This window comes from Cebidichthys violaceus, unplaced genomic scaffold, assembly GCF_023349555.1.
Source record: "Cebidichthys violaceus isolate CVI_PGR_0920_01 unplaced genomic scaffold, fCebVio1.0.p SCAF_19, whole genome shotgun sequence".
Classification (NCBI taxonomy): domain Eukaryota; kingdom Metazoa; phylum Chordata; class Actinopteri; order Perciformes; family Stichaeidae; genus Cebidichthys; species Cebidichthys violaceus.
The window spans coordinates 11,650,509-11,676,260 of NW_027176361.1; the positions used below are offsets into that span (position 1 = coordinate 11,650,509).

The 25,752-nt window shown below is 42.9% G+C and overlaps 1 protein-coding gene across 5 annotated transcripts in view; it reads left to right on the top strand.

Annotated features, from left to right (window-relative positions):
* Nucleotides 1-25,270, top strand: part of map4k2 (mitogen-activated protein kinase kinase kinase kinase 2) — a 30,334-nt gene extending 5,064 nt beyond the window's left edge. Inside the window, exons 2-32 of one of the 5 annotated variants that reach the window (XM_068713678.1) lie at nt 3,046-3,103; nt 4,034-4,124; nt 4,475-4,539; nt 6,065-6,120; nt 6,745-6,792; nt 6,905-6,947; nt 7,104-7,176; nt 8,064-8,195; nt 8,376-8,438; nt 8,547-8,628; nt 9,274-9,390; nt 9,536-9,614; nt 13,245-13,303; nt 13,420-13,472; nt 14,738-14,776; nt 15,209-15,242; nt 17,699-17,855; nt 18,287-18,462; nt 18,654-18,695; nt 19,120-19,204; nt 19,383-19,462; nt 20,161-20,221; nt 20,305-20,428; nt 20,532-20,596; nt 20,687-20,790; nt 21,470-21,647; nt 21,728-21,796; nt 21,878-21,964; nt 22,041-22,111; nt 22,211-22,266; nt 23,565-25,270. In XM_068713678.1, coding sequence (XP_068569779.1) covers nt 3,046-3,103; nt 4,034-4,124; nt 4,475-4,539; nt 6,065-6,120; nt 6,745-6,792; nt 6,905-6,947; nt 7,104-7,176; nt 8,064-8,195; nt 8,376-8,438; nt 8,547-8,628; nt 9,274-9,390; nt 9,536-9,614; nt 13,245-13,303; nt 13,420-13,472; nt 14,738-14,776; nt 15,209-15,242; nt 17,699-17,855; nt 18,287-18,462; nt 18,654-18,695; nt 19,120-19,204; nt 19,383-19,462; nt 20,161-20,221; nt 20,305-20,428; nt 20,532-20,596; nt 20,687-20,790; nt 21,470-21,647; nt 21,728-21,796; nt 21,878-21,964; nt 22,041-22,111; nt 22,211-22,266; nt 23,565-23,652 — 2,535 coding nt within the window. In that variant the 3' untranslated portion in view covers nt 23,653-25,270. The remainder of the gene's footprint in view (nt 1-3,045; nt 3,104-4,033; nt 4,125-4,474; nt 4,540-6,064; nt 6,121-6,744; nt 6,793-6,904; nt 6,948-7,103; nt 7,177-8,063; nt 8,196-8,375; nt 8,439-8,546; nt 8,629-9,273; nt 9,391-9,535; nt 9,615-13,244; nt 13,304-13,419; nt 13,473-14,737; nt 14,777-15,208; nt 15,243-17,698; nt 17,856-18,286; nt 18,463-18,653; nt 18,696-19,119; nt 19,205-19,382; nt 19,463-20,160; nt 20,222-20,304; nt 20,429-20,531; nt 20,597-20,686; nt 20,791-21,469; nt 21,648-21,727; nt 21,797-21,877; nt 21,965-22,040; nt 22,112-22,210; nt 22,267-23,564) is intronic. The other 4 variants (XM_068713679.1, XM_068713681.1, XM_068713680.1 and 1 more) reach the window with 4 other exon arrangements.
* Nucleotides 25,271-25,752: the final 482 nt, after the last annotated feature.

Here is a 25,752-nt window from a genome sequence, read left to right on the forward strand (position 1 = left end):
CTTTTAATAAGATGAATCATTTGTTATTTCTCACTTCAAAATTCACATATTCCTACTTTAGTGAGTGCAAAATGAAATGCACCAGACTACACGTGTCACCTGTTATCTGGCCTGTTTCAGTTTGAGCTGGCTATGTTCAGATCAACATCGTGTTTGTTTCAGAGGCCATTCATGCCATTCTGTATTCAACAGGAAATGAGGACATTTCATTATGAAGAAATTACACTTTGGCCAAAGACTCGAAGTGCAGTGAAGCTTCCGCTCCAAATTCGTACGTTACCGCTGTTATTTCAGGCTTGTCTGTGTTAAAAATCATGTCAGAGACGCTGCTATCACTGCAGTCGCAGGAAGCCCTGCGGTAGAACAGGAAAGAAAACAGGAAGTGATTGCAGCCGGGCCACAGGTTGCGTTGAGGCGACCTGCTCATCCCATTGGTGGCTGCCTCTTTTTGTTGTGGATTCTCAGAGTCGAAAAGCAGTCCGTCTGACGTCAGTACAGCCGCTGAATGGGGATGACTGATGTTCACAGGAACAATTGAGGAAGTTGAAAACACAGCATAGCTGCTTGGAAACAACATCCACCATCACCGCTTACATAGTACTCACCGATTTCACCTGACTGGGTGACCTGGTTAGGGTTGCTTTACTACTGGACTACCTTGACCTTCAGTTATGTTTTGACTTCAGTATTAACACCGTGACTTGAATAAGACTGGCCATTTAACACTTGTCTAGGACAACCAGTAGGAAAGAGCCATCTCGCCAGTGCTATTTGTATTGATTCCCATGCTATGGAATCAATGGACGGTTACATTACATTACAGTCATTTAGCAGACGCTTTTATCCAAAGCGACTTACAACTCAGTATCTATCTACACACTGTAGGCACAGCTACGGGAGCAATTTTGGGGTCAAGTGTCTTGGAGTCTATTCTCATGATGCTGCAGCCCAGCCTTGACTTACGCTTTTGAGATTTGCTCACACAAGTGTACCGCATCTGATTTTCACGTCCTCATAACTGCTCAGACTTGCTGCTTTTGACTTGAGGAATGCCATCTGAAAATGTACATTCACGCGTCGGTGCGTCACATTCATGACTGACAGCTTTTGCTTTCCTAAGAGTACTTTCATGACTCGGAGCGCATTCGTAACTAAAAGTACATTCATATCCGGGGATCGGCTGTTCGATTCCCGGATCCACTAGTCTATGTCGATGTGTCTTGGACAAGACACGTAACTCCAAATTGCTCCAATAGATGTGCTTACGGTGTATGGGTGTGTATGAATGGTTAGTTAGAGTCCTGATGGGCAGGTGACCCCTTACACGGTAGCCCCTGTCATCAGCGTATGAATGGGTGTGAATGGGTGAATGATGACATGTAGTGTTAAAGAGCTTTGAGTGGTCGGAAGACTAGAAAAGAGAGATACAAGTACAGTCCATGTTTTTCGTCATTATTACAAAAATATCTCTCACAAGTAAAAGGAAGAATTTAAGATCTCTACGAGTAGCTTCTAACTTCAAATCTGCAGAAGATATGTACCATATCAAAAGAAATATCAGACATTTTGGCATGAACGCGACAGTGTCAATAAATGTGCTCATAATTTCTGGCTGAAAGTCTTGTACTAATGATTACTGCATCCTGGTTTTGGTTCTTGCAGGGTGTTATCTGGCATGTCCTCTGAGGGTAACGGTATGTTAAGCAATGCAAAGCTCAGTATGCGTCTACTGTGGCATAGAGCAGCTTGATGCCAGCTGTGTGGAGGCACAACACCCAGGCTTTCTATACCACAACAGTGCGCTCTACCACTGCAGGGGTACGCATGTGACGTACATCACCCTCTGATCTGCTCTGTGGGTCGACTGCAGGAGCAAACGTGTTACTTCAACTGACTGGAGAAAGGAGGTGAACTTTAGAGAAATGACAAGTTATGCACGGAGTAAAATCATATTTGCAAAAGACAAGTACCGATAAGACACCGATATATATATATCGGTATATATATATATATACCGATATATATATATATATATATAGATGACCGTGGCTAAGTGGGGAGCAGGGCTGCCTTTCAATCAGAGGGTCGGCGGTTCGATCCCCGGCTCCAGCTAGTCTCATGTCAGTGTGTCCTTGAGCAAGACACTTAACCCCAAAATTGCTCCCGTAGCTGCGTCTACGATAGATAGATACTGAATTGTAAGTCGCTTTGGATAAAAGCATCTGCTAAGTGACTGTAATGTAATACGTATATATATATGTTTCCAAGTGTTAGATAGCATAGGGGGGAAATGGAGGCTATATAAATATGTATATATTTATATTGATCAATGTTGATTTTTACAGTCTCTAATTACGAGCTCTCCTGTCCTCTCCCCAGTGCACGGTGCTCAGCAGCAGTTCAGTCGAATATTCACAGAATTGTTGTCACCTGACTGTTGATCTGAGCCGAGTGGATCGTGGTTTCTTAGTTGCGCTGAGAAGCTCAGAATTTAATGTTTTTTACAGTGACTGGTTACTTCGAACGGTTTATCTGGGGCGAGATTTCAAATGGCACATGGGGAATACAATGTTTTTGATGAAATGTATGTGTGTGTGTGTGTGTGTGTGTGTGTGTGTGTGTGTGTCTGTGTGTGTGTATATATATATATATATATATATATATATATATATATATATATATATATATATATATATATATATATATATATATACGTGTACTTTCATCTAATTTGTGTGGACATGATGTCTCAGGAACACGTGGAGACCTCACAAAACACTTTTTCGGCCTTTACTCAATAATTCATATGCTAATTATGACAAATATCTAATAGGATAAAATGATGAAGTGGTGATATTTTGGACAGACATGCATGTAAACTGTACGTTTACAGGTTTGTGGAAGAATTCAACCATGAGGCGGTCATTCTAGTTTGAATATGGTTTTGGACCGTGTGTGTGTGTGTGTGATATGTAACGAGTAATAATACAAAAGCAGGTAATAATGCATATGGTTATATTCATTTATATTTTCTGTCCCTTTCAGGCTCGTAACATCGGGACGTCTGAACTGGCAGCTATCAAGATCGTCAAGCTGGACCCTGGTATGTGTCACATGACACAACATTCTCTCAAAGGCTTCTTTGTAAAACACCAGATGTAGGAAGATTTAGCTTCTAATGATTTGATCTAGTTTGTGTATGAACAGTGACATTTGGGGAATTATGCCTTTGTCAGTCAGCTAGAAGAGAAGATAATTATCTTAAGACGAGACAATTATTATCATTTACTTGACCCATTTTGCACATATGTGGCATACAATAAACCATAAGAGTGTTGATATTACACAGTGCGTTGATTATTATTTTAACATTTTTTTTGTTAAATACTCATTTAACAAAAAAAAAGAAAGAATACGATTATATTTGTTCAAGTCCATCTTAAAGCAAAGCTGAAACCCTCACGTGTTCAACAGTTACTGTAATCATTACTACTGTCCATACTCTGTTAAGAGGTCCGCTCATCAGTGAACAATCAGAACCAGCATTGCTTAATGCTCAAAATCTGTAGTATCACACTGGTTCTCAGTAGCAGCAATGTGTCATACCACTCCTAAAATATTAATATTTAATATTAACTGAATATTAAAGGCCACATATTGTGCTCTTTTTCAGAATCATACTTGTATTTTGGGTTTCTACTGCAACATCTTTACATGCTTTAATGTACCAAAAACCACATTATTTTTCTCATACTGTCTGTCTGAATGTACCTGTATTCACCCTCTGTTTAAAAACGCTCTGTTTCAGCGTCCGTCTCTTTAAGACCAGTCTGCTCTGATTGGCTTGCGGAGAACAATATGAGCAAAAGCACTGAAACACTTTTTCACGATGCGTCCCCTTTAAGTGACTGATATTTCAGCCTCGTATACCAGCTCTCCCACTAGTCTAACCCTACGTTTACTGGTCTATAATTGTCCCTCTAGTAGGAGCTCAGTGCAGAGAAGACATTGACTAAACTGTCTGTCTGTCCAGGTGACGACATCACGTCCATCCAGCAGGAGATCACCATGATGAAGGAGTGCAAGCACAAAAACATCGTGGCCTACTTCGGCAGCTACCACAGGTGCTGTGTGTTTTCAGCCTGTGTGGCATTCCTGGGGTTGTCGGTGGACTTAAATATGTGGAATTTGACTTTTAATATCCCCACACTGTTGCTGCTGGATTCCTCTCCCACTCGTTCTAGTGCTCAGTTAGATTGTTGGCACAGTATGATACAGTATGTGTTTGTGGGCGGTAGTTTAGTTTCAGAACCTTAGGGAGTGTTTCTGAATGCTTCAATGTCTTCTTTCACAATCCCTGCTAAACTGAAGAATAGGCACAGCTCATGTCAAACACCGAGATAAAGGTTGTGTGTGTGTGTGTGTGTGTGTGTGTGTGTGTGTGTGTGTGTGTGTGTGTGTGTGTCTCTTCCAGGAACACCAAGCTGTGGATCTGCATGGAGTACTGCGGTGGAGGGTCACTTCAGGATATTTACCACGGTATAGATACAAAAAATGATTACGCTCTGAATGTATTACATCCAGTCTCAGTATTATCCGCACTACTTCAAAAGTGCAGCATTACCATTGAAAGAAAAAGTGGAAATGTTCTTTTATTTCTTACCCAGAGCGTTCAATACAGAGCTAATGTGGCATTCATGCCACGTGGCACAGTGGGAAGAATGGAAACTGACGCTCCAATCTAGTTCCAGTTTTGGACGTGTCGGGGACGTTGTGACAGTTTCTACATCATACATTACATGTATCGTCTCTTTTCAAAATAAACTTTGTTTACGTAGTTTTTAGGTTTAGGCAACAAAAGTATTTGGTTAGGTTTGGGTTAAATCGGTACATTTGTGGCGTAAAATACATTTGTTTTACGTTACTGGCGTTAGTAAAGAACGTAAGTTACATGAGATAAAACAAGTCAACGTTGACTTGGTTTCCCACGGGGCGTGAACAGCGGTGTCCTGGGTGAAAGTCCTGTGTTCGTTTGAAAACAGACGCACATTACCAACTATTATGCAGAATGTAAGACCTTCCACATGAGATATTATTTTCCTTCTAGGGCGAAGGCATAAACCGCCCCACTCTGCCTGTGATTGGCCCAACAATAACCGATCTCACTCCTTAATGTCTAACCCCAACCAACGAAGGCACCAGTACCAGCCAACCAGAGGCAGAGTGGGGCGGGTCATGCCTTTGCTTTAATGGCATTGACATTATTCTGCAATATAATTAGCCATGTGCTTGTGTTTATTTCATATCGTTAACAATAAGGCCACTCACACAACTACACAACCCAACAACTACGCCCTGCTACAGAACCCGTCACACATGCACTCGCTAGAACCCGACACACTTGGCTCGGCTCTTTCTTATTGCCGTCCTGGTATCCAAGAAGAGGAGGGACGATGTCCTGCTTCAATCCAGGTTTTCACGAAAGGCACTGGATCAAATGTATCCAAAGGGGGTCCAATTAGGTCCTCAATCAAAGTCAGAGACCCCCGTATTTCACACACTGGGTAACGGGCTTACACACAAATAGGCTTTTGGTCCAATGGGCCATTTTCAGAACTATTGGGGTTTCAGAATAAAGGGCCGCTGGAGTCCCCCTCAACACAGAAGGGAAATGTCTCCCCTAGCTTTGTCAAACAGAAAATACGTTTCTATTTGTAAATTAAGATATGTAAATGAGACCGCTTTGGAGTTGGTTCCACAAAGCTGTTAGCATTAGTAGCACTGATTCTAATCTTTATGCTGTGCTAATCTGAAGGTGCTGGACATATCTCTAGATGCAAATTGATCCTCTCATCTAAATCTGGGTTTGACAGCAGTCATGTTTCCCGAAACTGTCAGACTGTAATCACCAGGTTCATTTTGAGACATTAGTGTAATTACTGTAAAACAGATGTGGAAGCACCAGGAGCTCTGGAAAGCCAGTTCTCTAATTTTAGAAATGTACCAGCAGACTGGTTCTTTTTCTGCCTCCTCTGTGAGCCATTAATCAAGCTGTCCTCCTCAGTGACGGGCCCGTTAAAGGAGAAGCAGATCGCGTACGTGTGCAGAGAAACCCTCCAGGTAAGGCTCTTTGTGCGAGAGGCAGCTTGTTGCTGTCGCATCGTGAAATCTCTAAAGATACTCTGCTGACAGAGTGACTCATGTGTTTTTTTTTTCCCGGCCACAGAAGAGCTAAATAGTATTTAACCTCGCCAGACCGCTTAAATATACCGTAGAGGTAAACAGAGTGCCAGACGGTCTGTAGTTTGTTAGTGAGTGACTTTCTGCTCGTGGATAATCAAGTTTGTAGACAACAATAAGATCTGAGTTAAAAAAAGAACTCGCTTAACAACTTGCAAAAATGTTTTTCTTAAGCACTTTTAGTATATATCTATCTGAATAATGTGATTATGAGTGATGACAGAGCTGCACTGCCTCTGCAACCTAACTTGATAAACAAGCATATATGCTTGTATGTTCTTGGAAACTCTGTGCCATCACCTTGTTTCACTTTTCCTTTTCATTCAAGATGTTATTTTGTTTTACAGTGTTCACCGCTATACATTATTATATTGCATCATTTCAACTAAGATTAGGTTTTTTTTGGGTTACTCTTGGTTAAACCGAATTTATATATAGTTGTGGTTTATTATTTAATTAGTAATAGAAGACGTGCAGCTGATTTTCATTCTTCGCTTTCCTCAGGGTTTGTATCACCTGCACGAAACTGGCAAAATGCACAGAGACATAAAGGTACAGCAGCTTTCTTTTTTCACAGTACAGTTGTGATCATATATTTTTATACTGGGGGGGTCATCATGTGAACACGAGCTTAGATCACTGTGTGTGTTTTCTCTCTCTGCAGGGAGCCAACATCCTTTTGACCGAGAGAGGAGATGTAAAACTGGGTCAGTGGTGATGCACACACACACACACACACTCACTCACGTGCACATCTGCGTTACCTCTTTATCTACTCATGAAGTGTGCTTAACTAGGCCGGCCATGATGGATGATAGCCGCTCAGCTCCAGTGTGACACCCTGCCTGTGTCTTCTCTTCCAGCTGACTTTGGAGTGGCAGCAGAGATCAGTGCCTCCGTAGCCAAAAGGAAGTCTTTCATAGGAACTCCCTACTGGTAAGACGGACGAAGTAACCATGGTTACTACACTACCCACAATGCAACATGTTTTGTCACGTTCACATAATGTGGCACGGTACATGGTGATGGTGGTTTCCAGACACCGTCCGGTTTCTTTAATGCTGTTTATTTCAGATAATTAAGAGATTCCCTGCAGTAAGTGCCACTGTGACGTTGACGTATATAGTCAGAAAAGTTTGAAACCGGTAAATGTGGACGATTTAAAGAATGTGGTATTATGACCTCCGTGGTTGACAAAGGTGTTGATTGATCATGTTGTACCACCAACATGTTCCTGGGCTTGTTGTGTGGTCCTCTCCCCCATTCATCTGCTCCTTAGCTAAAGCTTAGTCTGAAGTATTGCAAACTAAAAAAACAAAGTGGCCTTTTGAGGCTGCCTTGAGGAATTCCACAATTTATATTATATTTCCATTGTTGTACAAAAACTATTAAAAACACATCAATGAGCCACACTGGGTGACACGTTCCTTCATTAGCATGAACACACACACACACACACACACTGTAGTTCATTTTGAGTCAATCCCACATACACAGTCCTGCTGCCCAAAATACTCACCAAGCACCAAATGTGGATTAATCGGCCGCTGAAAATAGCCCATCAAAAAATGCAATGTTTGTTTCACCTTTGCAAAAAAAAAAATTTTTTACAGTAGCCAGCTGTTTTAGGATGTTACTGAGACTTTAATAAATCTTTTTAACTGATCTCAATTAATATGAGAAAGTTAACATGTAACCAAAATGTGTCATATCAGAGGTGGACAACAATGGTAAGTTCATTTTGAAGTATCAATTAAAAGGCCAATATCCTTTTCAGTGTTTCTCTGATGCTCCTCTCCTCTTCTTCTGCCCCCTTTGTGCAGGATGGCTCCGGAGGTGGCTGCAGTCGAGAAGAAGGGTGGCTACAACCACCTGTGTGACATCTGGGCCGTCGGCATCACCGCCATCGAGCTGGCGGAGCTCCAGCCGCCCATGTTTGACCTCCACCCAATGAGGTGAGTCAGCTCAGACAGCAGGGACGTCAGCTCCAATAGCTGGAAGCAGACAGTTGTTCCATAACTCTTGTGTTATGGAGCTGCGTGGCCGCCTGCTGTGTATTGTGTTCCTGGACAGTCACTGCATGTAAATGTTTAAGACATTTCTCCAGCCCGGTGACGTTTCAAACAATGTTTCAGAGCGCTGATGTTGATGTCCAAGAGCAACTTCCAGCCTCCAAGACTAAAGGATAAAACCAAATGGTGAGTTTAACTGTCTGTGTTCAGCATGTATTGAGACCAATCGTTTTTTCCAATCTCATCAATATCTTCTTGAGGTAGAATTCGTTGACGCTCTGTTGCTCTCTGCAGGTCTGCAGGTTTCCAAAGCTTTGTGAAGATGTCTCTCATTAAAAGCCCTCGTAAACGGCCCTCAGCTGAGACGCTGCTGCAGGTTAGTTGCTCTTTTCAAGTCACCTGTCTCCATACATGCACCATACAGACATGTCATTTTAACCCTTACGTATTCAGAGAAGATTGATTCTCTTCGTGATGACACACGATAAAGCTGGGGGATGTTGCACAGGTGTTATTTTTACCTCATGATCCCATATTTAAAGGAGCATTATACGATTTTCAGAGCATTAACATGGCAGCAAAGAACTGTTTGCTATGTAAAGACAGTGTGTTGCTCAGACGTCGCCGTGTTGATAGGCAATTCAAATGCTCCCAATCTTGTATTATGCATATTTTGCATGACTTTACAGACAAGAAAAAGATGTTAAAAAAAGCTTGGCGATAGTTTTCTCTTTTTCCTTTTCGAGACACTTCAAAACAACTTGATTTGTGTCTGGATTTCCTCCCATAATTAAATGTTTGTTCAATACATGTATGCAATAGGGCCCAGCAAGATTTTTTAGTCAATAACTTTGTTATTTCTTAATTATAAACAACCTTTATATTGATCTGGGCTTCTTTCCAATACAACCTCAGTCTGGAACCAGCCTAACGATGTCCTTCCACAGACGATCAGGAGGCCAGTCCGTGTATGATTTTTTTGTAACTGTTCAAGGTCATGATCTGTAACTTCTCCCTCCAGCATCCGTTCGTGACACAGCTCCTGACCCGCAACCTGGTCATTGAGCTGCTGGACATGGCCAACAACCCTGAGCTCCACACCGGCCACACGCTCAGCATGGACGACAACGAGCTGGAGGTCAGTGCTGCGAGGAGGCGGCTTTAAAGCGGTGTAACTATACCGTGACTCCTGAGCCCAATGTCTGTTCTGTGTGCTCACAACAAACAAGCTGCAGGATGGAGAAAGACCCATTCAGTGTGTCAACTAATTGATGTGTTGACAGGTTGGGGAAGTGGCTCCTGACAAGATTCAGTCAGCAGGGAAACACCTGCCTGTAGAGAGGACCCTGTCTGAAGAACAATGTGAGGACACACACACACACACACACACACACACACACACACACACACACACACACACACACACTTTGAAGGAACGCTCTGACAGTTTAGTTAGTGTAAATGAGACAAAAAAAAGTTCCACCAAGTGGTTCTACGCTTCTACCACAGTGTAGAACCAAGCTAATGTACTGTTAGCATGCTAACATACTAAACTAAGATGGTAAACATTATACCTGCTGAACGTCAAGCATGCTAGCCTTATCACTGTGAGCATGTTAGCTTGTTGGTGTTAGCATGTAACTCAAAGCATCACTGTGCCAGCTACAACCTTACAGAGCCGCTAGCATAGCTTAAGACTCCCCCTGCTTCCAGTCTTTATGCTAAGCTAAGCTAATAACATTGTGACTCCAACTGTGTCGTTAACACACAGTCATAAAGCTGGAAACCATCTCAGGAAAGAAACTGAATACGCATATTTCCCAAAATGCTGAACTACTCATCTCAAACTACTTCATATGCATGTACAGCATAATGTTTTGTTTTTATGATTTTATTATAATTATTTTAATGTCAACAACACCCACAAGAGAACACCAACATTATCTCTGTAAGCACCGTGACATCTAAATGACAAACATTATATATTATGGGCAGCCAGTCTTCACGGAGCTCTGCATCTTTGCGCGTGAATATATAATCCATATATATCTTAAATATTGCGCAGTAATACTTTGTTTCTGACTCACTGTATGCACGCATGTCTAAATATACTGTGTGTCGGTTGTACTTGCTGAAGAGTGGCTTCATTGTCCACCAGCATTCAGTGCTGTAATCTCCATAATATGAATGAGGACAAAAGCCTCTCAGTCAGCCTGCTGACGGCTGCCCCGGCCCTGTAAACCGTCCATACATGTGGGCCGAAGGCTGCGTCAGAGGATGGCACTGAGAACATGCCATTGGTGTGTGACAGACAGTGGTGCTTCTATGCGCTGGCTGCAGTGACTTCACACCGCTGCTGCTGCCAATAGTCTTCTTGTGGCGTAAGGGCTTCTGGTGCGACAGTCTGGCTTCACACTCTGCCCAGTACCAAATCATAGATCAACCTGACCTCAACTTCCCTTATACACAGTGTGCTATTCATAGATACCCAAGCCACAAGCACGTTCAAACCGTGCACCTCAGTTTGACCAATGTGGGCTTTGAAGGCTCACACTGCTAGTGCTGTTACTACTGCTAATGCTAGGTTTGGTTTACTTTGTTAAATGACAAAATGGTTTTGTAGAGGAACATGTTTCCCAAAATAAGGTATTGAAACAGTGACGTATCATTACCACGGCAACAGACTGTATTTGCATTAGTTTAAAGACTTAAGGGTCTACAGCCATGCTAGCGGCTGTGTGTGGTTGTACCTAACGCTGGTATGATGACATGCTAGCATCATTTTTAACCTCAGCTGCACTTTGTGTGGGAATGGTTTTAGTTTAGCAGGTGTTGGGTCATCAACCAAAGTTTTGGGCAAATTAAAATTTTGGCATCACCAAGGTTGTTAAATATTCAGCCTGAGGGGAACATGAATGGACCAAATGTCTTGGCAATCCATCCAACAGTTGTTGAGACATTTCCCTCAACACCAATGTCAACCTGCAGTTTGAGCAAGAGGAAAACTAAGGTGATCACCAAAGACAGTAGGTTTCATCCTCTGGGAACCATAATTGTCTTCCTACCAAATGTGCCAATACATCGAGCAGATGTTAAGATATTTTCAAAGAGAACTTTGAATTGCTGGTAACACTAGAGGAGAACTCAGAGGATCACCAAAGTCACTAAGCTTCAACCTCTGGGTACCATGAATATCTGAACATAGAAATCCATCGAAAAGCTGTTGAGATATTTCTCTCTGGACCAAAGCGGTGGACCGACCAACAGACAAAGACACAGCCATGCTGCATAGGCAGCAAGACGCACAAAATAGCAGCGCAACAACAAGGCATCACCATGGTGCAAATAACATAAAGCACCAGTGAAGAGGTTAGGAAGGCTGCTGGCAGCTCGGCTGTGTTGCTGTGTAATACAGCACAGAGCTTTCGAATCAGCCCTCCCCCCCCACACACACACCAACTACGTTACCAAGCAGCAACAATGGATCTTTGACCAAAAAAGGACACATTATGTTCACCGGGATGGAATTTATATTGCAAGGATGTTTCAAGTCCCTGCAAGTTGACCTTCACACTGTAGTGACACCGCTGACTGCTAGGAAGGCGGAAAAGAATTAAAAACATGCCAATAATATTATATTATTATTACTGGCAAAATAAGTAGTGTTTTTGTTTGTTCGTGACAAACAACACTCTCCATTCCTTTAGTGGGTAGCGTATTTTTGACATACATGTTGAATAAATCAAGACATTTTGCAATCAGTGTCTAAACGGCAAAGAAAAGAACTTAAAGAACTTCTGGTATCGGGCTCTAAACTTTTAAAGTGATAGAAGTTTCATCTATCGATGCAGGCATTCAGAAACATACACCATGGGAGATAAGTGAGCCGAGACGACACGGCTACTTCCTCTCTCTGGTTCACTAGTTCCCCCATCCTCTGCTTCATGGTTCTCTGTGCTTACACAACGATCTGCTTTTTCCTGTTAACCACGTCTCAGTCAAGTCATCAGAGAAACCAAAGCATGATGCTTAAGCTATAAGCTAGTCTGCCGAATAATGTGAAATTGGACTGGAATGGATATGTGTATGTTTTTAAAAGAAATTATGAAATGCCCCATAAAATTGTATACACTTCTTGAAGCAATCAACCGTGAAAACCGGATACAAGCAAATTATTGTACTGTACTGCAATACTATTCATCACAGTACATTTCTTTAAGGGGATTTGGATCATTAAAATCCAAAGTTAAGGCTTTAATGACAGTCGCTCGTCAACAGTCTCAAGTTGATATTTTGACCTGATGGTGTCGCTAGAGGCAAGTTCATGGAGGGTTCAGTCCTCTGGAAAGCATACATGAGCTAAATGTCATATTTTGTGCATTCTGGTGACATTTAATAAACGGTCAGGTGGTCTCTAACAATGATGGACTCCCCAGTCTTTGGACCATGACTGCCCATGACAAAATTAGATGGAAATCTGTTCAGTGGTTTCTGAAGATTATTGTGGAGATTGTATAATCTGTTTAATCAAGAAGAAATGCGTCGACACAAAACGACCACAAACACACAAAATGACTTCCAAGAGACACAACCTACAACAAGACACTCAACATCTGTGACGTACTGTATGTGCGTCTTGCTCCTCTGTAGAAGAGGTGGTCGGGCCTTTAAACTGTCGCATTCAAAATGTCACTGTCCCGCTCTAATGCTGAGCTTGGCTGTTGTATTGGGTCGGGGCTGTAGAAGCCAGTAGTGCTAGCTCAGTATTGACATGATAGCAGCACGAGTGGTTGCAGAGTGCGTTCTGTGTGAAGCTCCAAACTAAGGCTAATCAATGCACTTGAACGTGAGTGCTCATCAATAGTGCATGAAAAGGCCTGGATTGTGTGGGAGCACATTGGCCTGCTCTTTATTGTCCTAATTTGGTTTAAAAAGGTCTCGGTGTGAACGCTGCTCAACACTCGCTTCATTCTCATCACGCTTTCTTTGCAGTCGACCAAGTGAAGTTTGGGCCTCCGCTGAGGAAAGTCACTGAGCCGTATCCTGATTTGGTGAGGCTCTTTTCCTGCAAGGCATTTTTGTGACAGAGATGTATACTGATGATATACATTAATATGACCATGGACTCTGTGTGTGTGTGTGTGTGTGTGTGTGTGTGTCCCTTCAGCAGGGCTCCTATGATGATGACTGGAGTCTGTCTGGAGACGAAAACAACTCACCGTAAGCCTTCTGTGTTCTTCTTCACCACTCTACTTTCATTCTGTTCTGGAAATGTTGTGCTTTTAAGCCGTCGAGATGTTACAGCTGTAAAGGATGCCTTCTTTGAAGCTATCAGTAATTCATCCGAGGACAACATTGGAAAAAACGACCCAAATTCCCCTCCTGTCGACGATACACTCTGATCATGTTTTTTCTAGTGGCCCTGAATCCAAAGACTTCCTCCCAGCTTTAGAACTGTGTTCATTTCTAAATGAGACCCCAACAGTGAACAGAGCATGCATGTTTTAAAGGGGACCTCCACTGAAATACTACTGCTTGTATGAGAAAAGTAGTATGAAGCCTTAAGTGTCTCCAGACGGAGCTGTGTGAAGTCTGATAAATGTCCTCAAGTGATGTCACCCGAGTCGGCGTCCGTAAATAAAGGTGGAGGTGTGAAGTTAGAGAGAAGTGATCTTCCGTAGCTGATCGTCTCTGCTATGTTAGCTAGCGTAATACTTTAATACCTGACCAACCTGGCATACACGTTGCATTGTGGGTAATGTAGGAGCTAGTTTTTGACGGAAGGAGGAAGAACGAATGAGAGGAAATAAGAATAGTTCCCAGAAACCGGTTTCTATCGAAACGGCGTAACGGAGTAACATGTGTGTGTGTGTGTGTGTGTGTGTGTGTGTGTGTGTGTGTGTGTGTGTGTGTGTGTGTGCGTGCGTGCGTGCGTGCGTGTGTGCGTGTGTGTGTGTGTATGTGTAGTGATTGTGTAAAATCTCTTCCTGGGGAAAAAGGGTGTCATGTGACCTGCAATTCAGAGAGTGGCTGCTGCGGCATCAAAATTGCCAAATTGCTTTTGGGGGATTTGGTGGCACTAATGTGCACTATGGCAAGATCAGAGTGTATCTTTAATGACAGGATATGGGATAGAATAGTGTAGTCCTATGGACTGATGTAACATGTTTTGTTATTGAAAGCAACAGGAGTAGCAATGGTAGAATTTCTAATATTAAATGAGATATTTAGCAATACTGTTATTGGTAATATCTGTAGTATTCTATCAGTTATATTAACATTGTACTCACCAGAGTAGTCACTGAGATCTGGGAACACTTTATCAAGATAATCCAAACCACAGATGCCGTTCAGGGCTAAAGTACGACACGTCAATCAACCGTGTTTCCCCTCGTCGCTGTTGTAGTGACACCTGAATCACTGGGTCATTTGTTGTGGGCCATTCAGGCCCGTAGACAGATAAACACCAGGTCTTCCTGTTGCAGGAGCCTGTTGGAATGTGTGGAGCAAGCTCTGCAGCTGAGGTAGGCAACGTCCATCAACTCCAGCCTCTCCTAACAGCAGTGCTCCCCCCCATCCCACATGAAATCACCTGAAATCAACTTGTTGTTGTGATTCATTTTATGATTTGAATAGAAGCTAATGCCAAACCTCTTTGACATAATCAGTGGGTTTGTGTTCCCGCTCCACTAATCCCATCAGCTAAAGTCCTGATGTGGATGTGATTCAGCACAAACCCACTGCTCCTCTGCTTTTTGGGCCTTTTGTCTGTTGTTGTTTTTTTTGTGGTGTTTCATCAAGATGTGTGTGTCTGTGCTGCTGTTACCCCACCCTCAGCATCTGCATTTGTTGTCCAGTTTGTCGCCATGGCGCTTGATTTGGAAGCTTGATTTAGATTTTTTCTTTCTTTTTTTTTGGAGCCTGATCGGAACATTGCTCTTCCTTTTGTCTTTCAGGAGTTTAACCATTAGAAGGGCGCCATCTACTGATGTGAGTGGTAATTACACAAACATAAACTGAAGCTGTGGTCCAATTGCATACTACATACTGGTTCTATCCATAGGTTTGTGTATGTTTACGCCTCAAAAAAAACACAGATTATACTTAACTACACCAGCGAGAAGACTTGACAGAACAGATCAAATGTGTATTTTAGCTATAAACAGAACACTAACATCTTTCTTCCCTGTTTCAAACGTTCAGTGAATTCTAATGACAGATTGAGAATATGAATGCTGCCACAAACAGTCACAGACTCGATAGAAAACCACCAGGGTCTGTGTGACAAATTGTTTCTCATGCACAAGGACAGGTGACATGTCACAAAGGAAGCTGAGAGGAGCCAAATCACAGATGTGTGGTTTGTCAGGGCGGCCAACACAAGTGTTAAAATGGGTTCAGCACTGAAAACGAAGCTGCACTTCAAACTTAAAGAGACAAGCTGACCATTTAGTTACCGGTTGGGTTCAATCTGGACGGACTATTTTCATTTTACGCCGGTATAATCTTCTTCTAAAACACCAGAAAAACTACTTGGTGCGGCATTACATTGCTGGGAGGAGGAGTTTCAGCTCATCTGTCTCAGATTTCACTGCCTCGCTGCTCTGTGGGGCCTGAGACGGACACTTCAAACCTCCAGAGAGACCTGCACGTCTTTGCTGATGCTTCAGAGAGGGCTTACGGCAGCAGATCAAGACAGTCTAGAAGATGTCCCTGAGGAGTTCCTCTTGTGTGCCGGTGAACCAGTATCTGCCACCAGCAGGCTGCTCTCCCTGACCCCGGAGTATGATGAGGCTGTGGGTCTCATCCGGGTTGGAGGAAGGCTCCGCCGCAGCGACCGGCTGGAGCCAGATGCCATCCACCCAGTGGTACTGGACTCTTGGCATGAAGTGACCCAGCTCGTCATTCAGGACTTGGACAAGGGCCTCCACGCTCCAGGATCAGAGCGCCTCTTTGCAGAGCTGCGCCGCAAATGCTGGATTCTGCATGGCCGTGAAGCCGTGAAGCTGCCCGGACTGCCAGAGGTGGAGAGCCGCTCCAGTTGTGCCCAGGACGGCAGACCTCTCCCAGTCCAGACTGAGGCTGCTGAAGCCCCCATTTTACTCCACAGCACTGTCAAGTGCCTGACAACACCGTACAGCTAGATGTTTTGTCTAGCCTAGACGCTGACTCCTTTTTTCAGGACACTAATTTCAAGACTCTAGACTAGACTCTAATATTTTGCATAGACCCACAGACTTGGAACCCTTGATGGCAGTTCTAGGAATTATAGACTCTAACAGAGTGAAAAATGGTGTAGAACACAATATGATTAAATGTGTTAGCTTGCTGGCATCAAGATTGATTACACCAACACATTTAGATCTAATGAGGGATGTTATGAATCATATGAAAACAGATATTTAACCAAATTTGTCAACCTTTTATAGACCATTTTAATAGTCTAATTACTCCCTTTTGTATTTAGTAATTTTAATTTAATTTAATTTGTTTCTTCTCTCCCACTATTTCCTCTCTCCACTTCTATGGAGGGATATATCGATGTATATGTTTATGCATTTTGAGAATATATTGGACAAGCAACTTAGTAGGTCACAGTGAAAGTCACAGAGACTTGATAAAGGTGTCACATTTTATGTTTATCAAGTTTGTGTTGCATATACTTGGACATGTACATGTTTAGAATGTATTCATCTATTTATTTTGTTTTTTATTTGAATCTCCCCCTCCACGGTGTTTTGTGTTGGTATTGTTGGTGTTCCTGGTTTTGATGTCTGTGTGGAAGTGTGTGAGGATTTGTAAGTTCTGTAAAATGACAATAAACAAAGTTTAAAAATACAACTAAATAAAAAAAATAGGAAAAGCAATGGCCCTAAAATAGATCCTTGTGGTACACCCCTCTCATCGTGTACATCAAAACTAACACCGTAAAGAAGAAAGCAACATGCGTCCTGCTGACTGTGACAGTGGATGTATGCTGTGATCCAGTGTTGGAGGCTTTACTGACGTCCTAAATTCTCCCAGTTTGACTCTTGTCATTAGGATTTAAGGGTGTGTCAAACTGGACTTATTCCAAAGACATCTCTCAACACATGAAAACTGGAAGTTTTACAAAGTTTTTAAGTTTTTAAAAAAAGTCTACAGAAAACAGTTAAAGCAGCAGAATATAAATATTCTTTGTGATAACAATTTTTTTTTGCTGTATGTAATTTAGCACACTAGAGTAGCATGTTAACAGTAAAGCTACCAGCTATGAATGTCAATCTGTTAATGTTAAGCATGTGCCATGTATCTCGTTAGCCTGCTGTGTTAGCATGTTAACATGTTTAATGAGTACAGTTTAGCATTAAAGTACACTTCAGTGTGCAATTGGCTCGCATGGTTGGACAGCATGTTGACCCCATTAGCTCTTCAGAGTGCTTCATGTCTTTGCTGGTGTTTTTCAGGGAGGTAGGAAGAGTGGTTTATTCAGTCCGTCCACAGCATCGCTGCCAGCCTTCAGCTCCTTGACTCCCAACACAGAGGACAGTGACCCGACGCTGAGACCCAGCTGCACACTGGGCCCCGACGCTGCCGTCACCGCCGACCCCACCTCCGCAACAGGTACAACACGTCACTAGATGCTCCATCAGAGCTCATGCTGGATCTCCTGCATGTTGGCTTTTCAGGTATTAAGAAAAGCTGCTTTGTGGTTTGCTGGACGTTAGCTGCTTGTTTGACTTTATCTAAGGATGTGTGTGACAGGGGAGCAACCAAGACCCACATACAGGCAAGTGTGAGGTCTTAACGTCCAAGACTTTTATTCCAATAAATGAGGCAACATAATGGTAATGAAGCCAGTCTGTGGCGACCATTCAGGTAAATATCACATTTCACAGAAGGGAAGTGTGATCTAAAAACACACCTACAACTACCGCTTATCGCCATAGGTGGCGCCAAAAGCACAGAAGTCCTGGTTGACGCCTTAAAAGTATTGCTTACAGATACCCAGCTCTAACCTTGGACTTCCCCTCCTCTCTCCTGTGTTTGAACAGTGTTGGCCAGGTGCTCGGCCACACAGGACATCAGACAGCGCTGCAGCGATCCGTGCCTGCCGGCGGGGGACGCCGCAGCGGCAGAGAAGAGGAAGGTCGCCAACGTTTCCTCTCCGAAAAGAGAGACGCCACTTTCACCCGAATGGAGCACGCTGAGGAAAAAGACCGAGGACGCCGTGAGTTGAAGCCGAACATCCGTCTCTCATACCAGTGGGAAACATCAATAAGCTTGTGTGATTTGCTAACATAATAACTTTCTAATGGTGACGAATCACGCAACCACACAAGATGTTGATTTGTAATGCATCTGATGTACAGTTTTTATCATCCCCTATGTTTTGTTATGTGTAACCTTTGACATTTCTAGAGGGCTGATTGTCATGGACTTCCTCCTACCCCTCAAGTCCATGTAAGTGTGAAATCTAACAGCATGTGACCTACGATAAACGCTGACCAATGGCAACGCCCTGACGACTAACAGATAAGCTTCCTCGCATGGCATGATTCAAACTGCACTAGGAACTGTTTTTTTTATGTAAATCCAGATGTTTTTATTGCTGCACTATTCCATCAAATATTTTGATTGTCTTTTGCTTACGCATTTCCACGTGTGTTTGGTGTCTTTGGAAACCTCAGCGCTCGGTTGATGCTGCTGGTGTTTGGAGTCGCCAATGTGTAAAGTAGCCTAGTGCCACTTTGAACACATTACATAATGTTATAATTGTAATAATCATACACGCTGCTTTTGTTGGAATGGATGTTATTTCCAAACTGAAGCGTCACTTTAACCGTGTCAGACCAGTGGTGACTCAGTTGCTGTGCTGCTTCTGTAGATGGGAGCCTGTTTCTCCAAGGTCTTCAACGGTTGTCCTCTTCAAATCCACTGTGCCGTCACTTGGGTTTTACCCAAGACGAGAGGTAGGACAACGACGTCTCTTCACAGCCATAGTCTCTAGTAATGATGAAGTCAGCTTTGCTAGATACCTCATCAACTGTGCAAGAAACAATATCAATGCTCCACATTTATACTGCGCTCCCTTTGTGTTGTGATGCAGGAAACAACATTTTCCCTTTAACAGACACTTTCCCTTCTTAGATCAGTACCTGCTTCTTGGGGCAGAGGAGGGCATCTACATACTGAACCTTAATGAACTTCATGAAGACACACTAGAGAAGGTAACAAAAAGGGCCGATCCGTGTATTTACCATTCTTTCTGCTATTATTGGGTCCGTTCTATAAGCCATCTAGTCCAGAGTGTAGATACTAGACCCAAACCGGACCCGTCTTGACCCGGTTTCACACCAGTATTTAGAACTGATGTTCAGGTTTGGGTCTGGTTCGGCCTACCTGACGCGGCGCTTCACTTTCTCTTTAGTGACACTATAGTGTGTCGAGCTACTTCTGGTTCAGTGCTGGGGTTGGTTATTTACATCTATGTTGATGCGGTTCTGTTGGCTTCCGGTGCACACTGGGTCGGTTTGCAGCCGAGTATGAGGTGAGAACGCCAACAACTCCAAGTCTGAGGCCACGGTTCTGTCAGAAAATGGTGGTTTGTTAGCGAGCCGATGCCTCAAGTTTGATCATTTATCGTTGGATGAATCATATCGTGATGAAATCCTGAATCCAGATGTCGTGATACACAATTAAGTACTACAAGCACATATAACTAACTCTGCACTTAAGTAAATGAAATGAGAAAATACACAATACTCTTCATTCACACAAGAGTATACTAAACCATGTGTTGTTCCATACACACTATTTAGTGACTGAATTACCAGAAACAATGGTTATGGAGATATGAAATGACCTATATTGTGATTGAAGGGATTCAAAGGGATTGCTCTGTGTTGTCTTGTCTGTCCTCCCACAGCTGCTGCCTCAGCGATGCACATGGCTGTATGTCATGAACAACGTGCTGATGTCCGTATCAGGTAACAAATCTCTAACGAATGACACGTGGTTTTGTGACAGCTGTCCGTTATCTTGCTGCTCACAGAAAGTATCCGTCCCGCAGGGAAGTCCTCCCAGCTTTACTCCCACAGTCTGGCCGCTCTGTTCGAACAGAGAGGACACCTGCAGAAGAAACACGGCAGTCTGTCTCTCAGCACCAGCCGCTTCACCGAGAGGATCAGCTCCAGGTGGGGACGGGGAATTAGTGTGGTACAGCTGTAGCTGTAACCGTGTCATTCTTGATTCTTCCACTAGGTGGCATCAAAGTAAAACTGCATATTCTCTCTCAAGCCACAGAAAGTTTGCCACGTCTGTGAAGATCCCCGACACTAAAGGCTGCAGGAGATGTAGTGTAGGTAGGTGAAGCGGACTTCACTCTTCATGCTCTGTGTGTTCATCCAGCGGTGACAACAACAGACGGCCAACCTTTCTACGATCTCTTTCAGCACGAAACCCGTACACAGACAGCACATTTCTCTGTGGGGCGGTTCCGTCTGGCCTGGTTCTTCTTCTGTGGTATGAGCCTCTGCAGAAGTTCATGCACCTAAAGGTTTGTACAGTGAAATATATTGCTTTGTGTATTTCCGTTACAGGGCTTCAACCTGCACTGGTCTTATTGTAAATATCCGCTCTGGCGATATTTCTGTGTTTTTAAAGGGGCAATCTGTAAGATGTGACCAAAATGTTAGTTTCAAACATTCAAGAACTGAACATGATCAACAGGATGTGAAGAGGTTACAGTGTTGACGTTATGTCAAAGACGTTTATGTATTGTGTTGCAGAGGTATCTACTGAAATAAGAACACTAACCAGCTTACCTGGGCTCGCCCTGTCCAGACAGCAACCTCCGGTTCTGTCGAGTGAAGCCGATGCTGAAGTGTCTTAAAGCTGCATTCTCTCTAGTGTCCATCAGGGGGCGACTCCTCTGGTTGTATAGAAGTCTAGTCTAAAATGACTCTACTTCTCTTTTGATTTATTACCTCAGTAAACATTGTAAACATGAGTTTATGGTCTCAATCTCTAGTTTCAAGTCTTCTTCAATACAGCATGATGTTCATTTAGTAAACTATGCTCCATTTAGTAGTCTGTGTGAATTGCTTCAGACAAAATTCCTGGTAAAGCATTGACAACATGTCGTGTCACACTTACCTGATGTTGTCAAAACCTTAAATCGATCCCATTCTTCGTACCATGTAATCTGACTCCTCCCCTTTGTGTTTGCTCTGCAGCACATCGCGATGAGGCTGCCGGACTCTCTGCCCATATTTGAGCTGCTGGTGTTGGTGTCGGACGAGTTCCCTCAGCTGTGCGTCGGGGTGAGAGACTTCAGCAACGGGAAGCGGCCGATCCGCCAACAGCTCAAGTTTGATATTATAGAGCTGAACAACACGCATATCTCAGCACCAGGTAGGACGGAGCGTTTCTTCCTCTGGCCGTTTCTAGAGCCCAGCTTTAAGCTTCCACTCAACTCTCTTGTTGGTCTGCAGACAGCGGAGCGCTCGGGGCAGTGCAGGTGACCCAAATGGACAGAGACACTGTTCTCATCGCGTTAGAACGTAAGTAATCTCAACACATGTTACCAAATACTCCAGCCATCTTTCATGCCGACTGCTAATATATCGCATCTCGATGGACAGAAACTGTGAAGATAGTGAACCTGCGAGGGCTTCCATCCGAAGAGCTGGCCGCCGAGATGGTCTTCAACTTCCCGATCGAAACTCTAGGTAGAAACAATCATGTGACGAACACAGTGAGTGATGTTTCCCGCTGACGGTTGAGTGACGTGACGTGTTCTATCAGTCTGCTTGCAGGATAGCGTGCTGGCGTTCTGGAAGCACGGCCTCAAAGGGATGAGTTTTCAGTCGAATGAGGTGATTAGCTTCAAGATTTGCGTCGTGCCGCGTCTGAGCTGACGTCGTGTGTTTGTCACACGTTCACCACTTCTATAAACATGTCATCTTTATCTGCAGGTGACACAAGAAATCACAGATGAGAGTCGAGCATTCCGAGTCTTGGGAACAAACAGGTACACTTTACTTCTTCACTGATGAAACAATACTAGTAGTACTGGTTGTAGATCAAAATAAGCTCAACTTTAAAGCTGGGGTAGGCAGGTCAGTTTTGGCATTATTGGGGAAAAGAATCCATAACAATGTCTAGTTATTCATGTGATCTGAAAGAAAACTTCTTCACCTCCTTTTGACTCTGTTCACAGGTTTTAGAAAATCTAGCTCGTTGGCCAATCACAGGTCATTTAAGAGAGAGGGCGTTCTTATTGGCTGCTGCAATGCAGACGCGTTCAAAACCTTGCTTTTTTTTTTGTTGCCTTTTCCAGAACACTGCCTCCCCTGGGGGACCACTTGAATTATTATGCTGAAAGCTTATTGTGGAACTTTTTGCCCAATGAAGCCAAAACTGCCTACCCCAGCTTTAATGACGTTTTCAACGGGAGAATAAAAGTCGCAGTGCAGCGAACTCTAATTGCTCTTATTTCAGTTTTATCTTTGTTTAACTGGAGAATATTTTGGCGCATCCAATCACTGTTTGGTTTCATTGTCTTATTCAGCAACGCACAGTACGATTAGTGAGGGGTCCCACGTGTCCTGGAAAACCTAAAAAAACAGTTGACTGATTTTCCAGTTATGGAAAGAACATGGGAAATAAGAGAAAAGGTCAATTGTCCTGGAAATGTTTTTTTTAATTCTTCTATTTCCCTTCTGCTGAGAATGAACTTCGAGGCTATCAGAGCTCCCCAAAATCTGAAAAGACTATTTCCATAAACATATTAATGCTCATGTGGTAGTTTATTGACAAGAGTATTTAACAAACTGGAACGTCCTTGAAAACAATCGGTAGGTAAAAGAGGCCACCCTGTGATGGTAGCAGAATGAATACAAGTAGTAGTATTAGTAGTAGTATTAGTGATAATAGTAGTAGTTGTAACCTTAGTAGTCTTGATAATAGTAGTACTGGTGGTGTTCGTATTAAAAGTAATGGCAGTGTTTGCAGAATTAATATTATTAATAATAGTGGTGGTGGTTCTTGCCTCCAAACACAAATGTCATACAGGATAAAGTCACGACATTCTGGACAGACAGGCTTGTGAACTCTAGGTTTAACTCTAGTTCATTATTAAGAGAAGGAATGTGTTCCTTCCTCTTTTAAAGGTATCATTGTGAGATGTATTATTTACTTATGTATTTATAGTGCCCTCAAATCCCAGATTTAGATACTGTGTGCTAGCATAAACTGAAGCTTTGGGCCAGCTCTGCGTTCCTTTGGTTGTGTTTGACCCCCCCCCCCCCCCCCCCCCCCTTTGTACAGGGACATCATCCTCCAGAGCACACCGACAGACGAGCCCTCAGCACTCAGCAACCTGTACATCCTGACCGGACATGAGAGCAGCTACTGAGAGACAAGAACACGGGTCAACTTCTTCAGCACTCACGCTAAAGGCAAATGCAGATCAGTTCTATAACCCAGCGGTGGAAAACCAAGCCGCAGCAGACGCCAGCACTGACTCTCTATGCGTGACCGATGTCAGGATGGAATTCGGTTTCCCGTCCAGACTCAAACTGTAAGCAGTCTGGCGACAAGAGCGAGTTTCTAACTCTTACGTCTGCTGATTAAAGCTGCAAAAGCCAAGATTTTCACGTCAAAACAAATGTTCTCTTCCCATCTTAAATCCCAGTGAGACTGCTGCAGGGAGCACACTTCCATTCCTGATGATTGAGATCTACTGCTGTCAGACTGTAGAAAAACGTGGACATGATATCTGTGACGGCACTCGTACGTTTCTGAACTGTTGTTTTGAAGCTTTTATTTGTTTCCTGCTTGCTTTGTCACTGGAACCAGGACATTTAGTCAAACGGGAGGAACCGAATGCGATAGGCTGAGACGGTCTGTCCATCAATCACATGAATCAACCTTAACGTCCCCTTAAAGTAATAACGTTTCTCAAAAAAGCCATAAAGATGCGCTGTAAGTTTGACCCTCTGAATTTATCTAAGTTGGCGCTCAGTGATACAGAAGCCAAAGTTTGGGGCTAGTTGGAAAGTTGTCGAATGACATGAATGCTCCAAAGTTGTAAACATGGAAATCTTTCACACTTCTACCATCCATCCCATATGACCTGAACGCGGCATATATGTCACCGAGCTACGGAAGGTGATGAGGGCCACATGAGTAAAGTTCATTTGACTTTAAAGTGCACACCGCTTTACTCCTTCCATTCTTACCTTTCACAATAAAAGCCCTAGAAATAAAAGCAGCATTACTAGTTACCAGGGGGAACTTAAATTCACTCAGAGAGTGAACGCTCTCTGAGATTGATTAAAGGAACACGTGAGGTGTTCAGGTTCATCATGAATAGTCAGTACACTACCCATTAATCTAAAAGTATGAAATCAATTTAAAAAGAGGACTCCATACTGCTCCTAATGAAAGAACATGTCAGTGATATTTAGATTACCAGCTTGAATATTACAGAGTGTGTATAACCCCCTCAAATGTATACTTACCCAAGACCACGTCATTCTGAAAACCACATTTAAATGTATTTTGATGATCGTGAATGTGCCGCCGTGTTGAGCGAGGCTGAGAAGTCCCGTTCTATTTGTGAACATGAAGGGTCCGTCAGTTACCCATCGGTGCCAAACAACTGTCCCTCCTGCTCTATTAATTCAACTTAAACGTAGGCTGAACGTACATTTGATTCCACGAGGTGCCAGAGAAACTGAATGCAATTAAAGTGTTCTTCTACTAGTCTAGACTAAAATTTAAATTCCACTACATTAGAGTTTTGTGTGTAATGATATTTGTTATTTATGGAAAGGGAACTGTACAAGTAACACTCACCTTTCCCTGAGACATACTTGAAAGACATAATATGCATATGGCTATTTGTTTTTTTAAGACGTTTTTATTGTTATTGTGTATACTTTTTATGTATATAACAATACAGGATGCCTTTACGGTATAAAAGGGTTGTAATATGCACAATAAAGATTTTAATATCCTTTCAAGCTGAAGTATATGTTTCATTGTCGTTACAAAGATTCACTCGTAGCCTCAACAGAGGTTTAGTCTTTAAAACTTTAATTTCCATTTCCGAACAGGAAAAAACAACAACTCTTGATGTTTTATTTTATCTGGGATGTTTTGAAAATTGTAAGCCCTAAGGGGTTTTAATTACACGTAAGAATATCTTCAGTACAAGCCTTTGTACATGTAATATTTACTCTACGATATGTTTTGCTGTCAAGTACGTCAGGCCATAAACACAAGTAAAAAATCAATTATACTTTCAAAAAATACTTTTGCTCTTTGCTTACATATCTGCAAGGAACTGTGAACGTTTCTAGGCCCAGAGCTATGTTTAGAAAAGATGAAATGAACTTTATTTGCTTTCATTGAATAAATGGTAAGCCACTGCCTCCACCTCAGGTTCAGGTTGCAGCGAGAATCAGCAGCCGCCTCCACCTGCACATTCTGGTAGCAACTAGAACCGCCA